Raw genomic sequence first — 7,653 nt, 5'->3', positions numbered from 1 at the left:
ACAATTTAATGGGTTCATATAATATTAATTTCGAATAATCTTATGCATCCTAAATTTTAATTTATTTTCTATTCACATATATAAATGATGATGCATGTCTCGGGCAAAGAAGAATATGACACATAACAATTAACACATTATTTAAAAGACAAAAAATTTAAGAGAAAGTTGGAGATATTCAATTTTCATTCATTACATTTTTCTTAGGCATAATTAATGGTAAAAACAGTATTTCCTTATAAAATCTATTTAAAATTGGTTGTAGATGCAAATCTTGTTGGTGTTAACCATATCTAAGCGATTAGGTAGTTCAATAGAGACTTTTAAGTGTATTATTTAAGAGGTCTTGAGTTTGAATCCCTTCTCATTTATTAATAAGGATAGTCACTGAAGCTCTTATCCAACTGTTAGTTCAGTGGTCTTAGGAGATTAGTTAAAAAAAAAAAAAAAAGAATATTGTTGGTGTTATTAGGTTGAGCTTTAAGTTAATATGAACAAATTTTTGGGGAAAAAGAACCATCTTAGATAATATCATCTTCAACACTGCATCTAATCAGAAAGGAAAAAACAAAAAAAAGTCATCCAGAAGAATTCAACCTATTATGTTCTCTGTTATTATACCATAAACATTCATGTGTAAACCTGTGAAAAATGAAACAAAAATCCGAAGCTTGGGATTTACAAATGAAATCAGCCCAACGGGCTCCTCATTAACATTAACTAGCTGGGCTGGTCCAGTCCAACGAGCTATTCCGTCTCGAGCATTTTCTTCTCGACCCTTCTCGTGAGCACCGGATATTTTAATACAATTTTCGAATATAAATAATTGGACACATGACATGGTTTTAATAGTTTTACAGAAGAAAAAAAAAAAGCAAAAGGAAAAGCAAACGTATCTCTCTAGGAAACTCTAGAAGTAGAGCGCTTATTACTTATTGGTTGTTTGAGTGTGCTTGCTCTCTCTTGTCTTTCCACTCGAAACCTCTGGCATCTTCTTCTCATTCTTGCTTCGTTTCTGCTCTCTCTTCATTTTGCCTCTCTATCTACACTCCTTCACAGTAAGTCTCACGTCTTCACCTTTCTGTTTCAACATTTTGTAATTCATTTTATATGAAAACACATACTCGTTAATTGCATGCTTCCGTTACTTTGCTTTCTCATTGCGTGATCATCTTTTGCATTCTTTTTTCCTTCTTAGTTAATACTAATGCACGAGAAGTTTGATCATCATTTTATGCATTCTAGGATTTTCTTGTTTTCTTGTATGACTACGAACTTGTTTCTTGTTGATCAACCGGTTATTGCATTACTCTTTATCGTAAAACTTTTACCGTCTTATTTGCCTTGTTTTTTAGTTGTATTTAAACATTTGGTGCACATATCTGAATCTTTATGTTCTGGTTCTTGATTGTGAAAGTTACTGGGTTTTTATTTTCTTCATGATTTTAGTAGTCTTTGAAATGTCTCATTATTTTAGTGTAAAGAGCATCTAAGTTAACCTACTGTCTTTTTTTGTCCCTTGAATCAGCAATTTATTTATGGAAACGTAGTGACGAATGAGAGTTTGCGTTAGATTGATTGTCTTTTTGGCTTCTTTGGTTGCTAAATTTTTGCCTTGTGCTTTTATCATGAGTTTTATTTATTTGTTTTTCTTGAGAATCTTATGCAACTATGAGAGAGTTTAGTTTTAATACAAATCATTTATTACAAGAAGATAACACTATTCTAAATGAGAGAATTGGTTTGCCAGCTTTTTGGTTTAGTCCAGCAGGTTTGTACGCTTTCATTTGGAGGAGAACACCTTGGAGGTGTTTGTCAAAATACCTGCTTGAACTGTCATTTACTTAGTCCTGTAATGTAGAAGTTAGTTAAGGGAGTGGTTTTTGAGCCATTGCTGTTTAGGACTAATTGAATGACTTTCTTTTCTTGGAGGAAAATCAAATGTATGCTTATACCAATACGTTTCATTTGGTTAAAAGCTATAATTTATATTACCTGAAGATATTATTGTACATTTGAGTCCAAAGAGATTTTTTCGTCACTCGATGAGTCATGAATGTGTCAAATGCAGGGATGGCTGAACCAGCATATACCGTTGCATCTGATAGTGAAACCATAGGGGAAGAGAAATCTTCCTCTGTTTTTCCAGAAATTGCAATTGGAATTGATATTGGTACTTCACAATGCAGTGTTGCATTCTGGAATGGGTCCCAGGTAGAGCTTCTTAAGAACACTAGAAACCAGAAGATGATGCGGTCTTATGTCACCTTTAAGGATGAAATCCCTTCAGGTGGAGTTAGCAATCAGCTTTCCCATGAGAATGAAATGTTATCTGGAGCTGCAATCTTCAACATGAAACGCCTAATTGGCAGAGTTGACACTGATCCAGTTGTACATGCGAGCAAAAGCCTTCCATTTTTGGTACAAACTTTGGATATTGGGGTTCGCCCATTTGTTGCTGCCTTAGTGAACAATGTCTGGAGATCCACCACTCCTGAAGAAGTTCTTGCAATATATTTGGTAGAATTAAGAGCTATGGCTGAAATCCAGTTGAAGCGGCCCATAAGAAATGCGGTTCTAAGCATTCCAGTTTCCTTCAGTCGTTTTCAACTGACCCGAATTGAACGAGCCTGTGCTATGGCTGGCCTCCATGTTCTCAGATTAATGCCTGAACCTACTGCTGTTGCATTGTTGTATGCACAGCAGCAGCAACTGACTGTGCATGAGAATATGGGCAGTGGAAGTGAGAAGATTGCCCTCATTTTCAACATGGGTGCTGGATATTGTGATGTAGCTGTCTCTGCTACAGCTGGAGGAGTTTCACAGATAAAAGCCTTAGCAGGAAGTCCTGTCGGAGGAGAAGACTTACTACAGAACATGATGCGTCATCTCTTGCCAAATTCAGAGTCTCTTTTCTCAAGCCATGGTATTAATGAGATCAAATCTATGGGGTTGCTTCGTGTTACAACTCAGGATGCAATCCACAGACTATCATTGCAGACTAGTGTTCAAATTGATGTTGACTTGGGAAATGGATTAAAAATATGCAAGGTGGTGAGTCGGGAGGAGTTTGAAGAAGTAAACAGACAAATATTTGAGAAATGTGAGAACCTCATTGTTCAGTGCTTGCATGATGCAAAGGTGGAGATAGAGGATCTGACTGATGTAATACTTGTTGGTGGTTGTTCATATATTCCGAAAGTGAGGAATCTTGTCAAGAGCATCTGCAAAAAAGAGGAACTATACACAGGTATGAACACATTAGAAGCGGTTGTTTGTGGGGCAGCTCTGGAAGGGGCTGTGGCTTCAGGAATTAGTGATCCCTTTGGGAACTTGGACCTGTTAACCATACAAGCTACACCTCTGGCCATTGGTATACGAGCTGATGGAAATAACTTTATACCCATCATACCTAGAAACACTGCAATGCCATCTCGTAGAGATGTGGTCTTCACAACTGTCCGTGATAGCCAAACTGAGGCACTGATTATTGTCTATGAAGGTGAAGGAAAGAAGGTAGAGGAGAATCACCTGCTAGGCTATTTCAAGATCATGGGAATTCCTCCAGCGCCCAAAGGAGTACCAGAAATAAATGTGTGCATGGACATTGATACCTCAAATGTGCTGAGAGTTTTGGCTGGAGTCATTCTGCCTGGCGCTCAACATCCAGTGATTCCAGTTATGGAAGTCAGAATGCCGACAGTTGATGATGGGCATGGTTGGTGCGCTGCAGCTCTGCACAGGACTTATGGGTCTAATCTAGACCTAGAGACAGTGCAGAAGAAAATATGATGGTTTGTTTCATTTATATGTTAAAAGAGTATCATACTGTGTTGACTACTGTTCTTTCTTTTAAGTGTCCTTTGACAGAACCAATTTTCGGTGACAACAGTTGTATGCATTAGAGTCTTGAGTCTTTTACAAATGTTAATGGATTCTGATTTAAAATGCCAAGTTCATTGGTGGTTCTATTCTGAATCCGAATACTTAATACAAAGAAATAATACATGTAAGTGGCTGGTTTGATCATTGATGCTATGTTTGAACATAACTTTTAATGGTCTAAGTTTGTATTGAAACAATGGCCTGTCGACTCGATATACTAGTGTGGAAAACGGTTCAATTTCATCAGTGAGTGAGAATTTTGGATTAATGTGTATTAATTTGAAGTATTTAACATAAAAAGCGCGGCTAATACTACCTCAGAAGGTGTGCGTTAGAGAAACGAGTTGTTCATTCGTCAATGTAACGATACCATCGCATCTGCGCAGAAGTTAAGAAGAAACCGCCAAATTCTATTCTGTTGATTGGAGCATGATGTTCTTAGAAAGATGTAAATACCATTAATATAATATTAATGAATAAATAACTGACCAATTGGTTTTTATGAGCTAAGCTGGCAGCATTTATTGTCCAACTAATTTCCCATTAGACTCCTTTAACTCTTCTCCTTTATATCATGCTTGTTCTTCGTTAAACAAATTACAACAATTTGTAAGGACCGTCTTTCTTTCCTTTTCTCTTTGATTGTTTCATCCTATTATCTGTTTGTTTATGCATCTAATATTTTTTTCCAGCTGATAAAGTCAAGTTGCAATTAATTCTTTTTTGAATTGTTGAAGGGCAATGTGCAGATGAGAATGGCCCCTTTAACGACATTGGTTCTGGTGTTAGCAATGGCTGTGTTTCAACCTTCGATGATCTTAAGTGAGTTTAGTTTATCTCAAAACTCTGCTACATTACTGATAATGTTAAATTAAATTTGCTCATTTGCCTATAAGAATATGGACATAAATATTTGGTCATATTTTCATTCAATTACATGAAATTTTTTGCAGGTGGTGATGCTGGAATCAACTATGGTAGGAATGGAGACAATCTCCCTTCTCCAAAGCAAGTCATCAATTTCCTTACCAAAGATTTGAATTACCGAATCTCATTGATCCGGATATACGATGCCAACCTCGATATTTTAGAAGCATTGAGCGGAACCAATCTGGTTGTAACAATTGGGGTCCCTAATGAGGCCATTTCCTATGTAGCATCAAGCCAAGAAGCTGCTGATAAATGGGTTCAAGACCACATAATTACATATATCAGAAAAGGCGTTAGGTTTCGTTATCTCTGTGTTGGTAATGAGGCAATTCCAGGCGTTGTTGCATCCGATGTCCTGCAAGCCATCCTAAATCTACAAAATTCATTAAGGCAGCGAGCTGGCACACAAGACATTTACGTCACTACTGCAGTTTCAGCTAATGTCTTAGGGGTCTCTTTCCCTCCTTCACAGGGCCAATTTGCTCCCAATGTTGCTGACATTATGAGTAATATCACTCTATATTTACATCGTATAGGGTCCCCACTTCTGATAAATGTGTATCCTTACTTTGCCCTGGTTTCGGAACCTGGCCGAATTTCCCTAGACTATGCTTTATTCCAAGCTCCAAGGCCTATTAAAGATGGAGAATTGGAGTACTATAATCTCTTTGATGCAATGGTGGATGCCTTTGTGGCAGCATTGGTGAGGGTGGTACAATCGGAGGATGTCAAACTCGTTGTGTCGGAGACGGGTTGGCCGACGGCTGGTCGTGAACCATACTCTAGTATCGAAAATGCCCGAATTTATAACAACAAGCTAAGGGAGCATGCCATTACTAGAGGAACAACTCCGCGGAAGGCAGACATCAATTTGGAAGTTTACATATTCTCAATGTTCAATGAGAATTTTAAACAAGCTGGGGAACAGCAAAATTTTGGAACATTTTATCCTAATTTAACTCAGGTGTACCCATTATGGTATTGATTGTGTCCTTGATCAGTAGCATCCAGTTCAGGTATTGTAGCTGCTGTCTGATTATGGACAACTATGGAAATTTAGATTATAAATGAATCAACATCTTGAAATACAGTTTTTTTTTTCTTTTTATTGCTGTATTGGTTTGGACTTTGGAGTCTATGGACGTATGGACCGGCCAATAATGGACCTTGTTTAAGCCCATTCTAAAAAAAATCCTACCTGTGGCCTGATTTATTTCTGAAGTAAATGTAATTAAGAGCGGTAATATTTAGGTTGCCACTTATTTCATTAGTAATCCATAAAAGTTGTAATAAAAAGAAACAGGCTAAATAACTAACAAGTTAGTCAATCCGCATGTGGCTGAATGATTTGATAGAGACTTTTAGGTACATTATTCAAGAGGCCCTGAGTTCGAATCCTCGATTGTTAATAAAGGTGGTCATTGAAGCTCTTATCCAACCGATAGTTTTAAGGTTTTAGGGATTAGTTGAGGTATACGTAAACTAGTTCGGACATTTTGGATTAGTAAAATAATAATAATTAATTAATTAACAAGTTGTCAACATAATTTAATATCAAGATTTAAATTTAATTCATCCAATAGACTAAATATGAAGTTAAAAGTCGTTAATTTTTTTTAATATCAATTCAATTTCTTTTATCATCACGAGATTAACAAAGATGAATGATAATTTTAGTGGATAAGTAAAGTTCCATTATAAACGAAGTGTTGCGGTGGGCGTTTGGACACTCTTCCCTTCACATAGTTACAGATGATTCCCACAAAACCCAAAAACTGTAACTTTCCTTCTCCCCTCTTGACAGCTCTTCACCCAAATGAAGTTTCCCAAATACGTCAAATTATGCCCCAAGCAACCGTTGCATTTGGACCATACTGCAGTGGTGATCTAGAACTCGCATAGCAATTCTGCAGCGGCCATTTGTTTTTTGGTTGATTAGGGTGATTAGATAAACCCTTTAGGCTTCAGTGACCACTTAAAGTTAACGACCAAGTAAACCCTCCAGTAGTTACCCCTATTAGCAATTAAAGGGAATTGAACTGAAGATTTTTTTTAATAATATACTCAAAAGTCTCTATCATCTCACCCGACCACCTAAGGTGGTTCATTTGCCGTTGTTTTTTTTTTTTTAAAATCAAAATTTAAGAAATAAATAAAGAACAAATTTTAAATTTTAAATTTTATAAAAATTATAAAATAAAGAAATTAAAATATTACTTGTTTAAACAAATCCGAAAGGTAAAATGATCAAATTAAAAATAAGGATTAATACTATGCATATAGAATCAGGGTCCTAACTTTTTACCTCTTTCATGTGATAGTTGTGTTGACAAATTAATTCATCCTACAATTAAAAATATATTATTAAATCAACTACCATGTAGGTTAAGATATAAATTTGGGATGTTAATTATGTATGTATAACATTATTAATAAATAAATAAATTTATAAACAACAATGAGCTAAAGTTACCAATATGAAAGATAATAAGTGATGAAAGAGGGTGTTAATGTACTTTCCACCTTAGTGTTAGCTAAGAAAAATTTGGACACATCAGCCAATTTATTATTGAGGGCCCAAAATAAAACAATCACATCTGGTGTGTTGGATTGGATACAGTGCCGAGTATCATTATCAAGTGCGCACATGGTACAGAAACAGAAGGATCCAAAACAAAATACAAATATTTATTTATGTTTTTAACTCTATTCACATGTAAATGCAAAACTCAATTAAGAGGTGAATTCTTTTTTTTTTTTTTTTTTTTTTTTTTTTTTTTTTTTTTTTTTTTGTGTGTGTATTGAGAGTGTCTTTGACTAGTTATACGCACTTTGACT

General features: G+C 35.8%; 2 protein-coding genes across 3 annotated transcripts; both read left to right on the top strand.

Annotated features, from left to right (window-relative positions):
* The first annotated feature begins 872 nt into the window (after positions 1-872).
* Positions 873-4,248, top strand: LOC116119688 (heat shock 70 kDa protein 8). 2 transcript variants are annotated; one of them, XM_031405637.1, is made up of 2 exons: positions 873-1,058; positions 2,072-4,248. In XM_031405637.1, the coding sequence occupies exon 2, from the start codon at positions 2,074-2,076 to the stop codon at positions 3,790-3,792; it is 1,719 nt and encodes a 572-aa protein (XP_031261497.1). In that variant the 5' UTR covers positions 873-1,058; positions 2,072-2,073; the 3' UTR covers positions 3,793-4,248. The 2 variants fall into 2 exon arrangements, with proteins under 2 accessions (XP_031261497.1, XP_031261498.1); XM_031405638.1 differs by lacking the exon at positions 873-1,058 and adding an exon at positions 1,276-1,297.
* A 392-nt stretch (positions 4,249-4,640) lies between these two features.
* On the top strand, positions 4,641-5,825 carry LOC116119680 (glucan endo-1,3-beta-glucosidase-like). Its single transcript, XM_031405631.1, has 2 exons — positions 4,641-4,707; positions 4,839-5,825. Exons 1-2 carry the CDS (start codon positions 4,641-4,643, stop codon positions 5,798-5,800), a joined length of 1,029 nt encoding a protein of 342 aa, XP_031261491.1. The 3' UTR covers positions 5,801-5,825.
* Positions 5,826-7,653: the final 1,828 nt, after the last annotated feature.

This window comes from Pistacia vera, unplaced genomic scaffold (assembly GCF_008641045.1).
Source record: "Pistacia vera cultivar Batoury unplaced genomic scaffold, PisVer_v2 Contig899, whole genome shotgun sequence".
Classification (NCBI taxonomy): Eukaryota; Viridiplantae; Streptophyta; class Magnoliopsida; order Sapindales; family Anacardiaceae; genus Pistacia; species Pistacia vera.
This window is presented reverse-complemented; position numbering and strand designations above follow the sequence as displayed.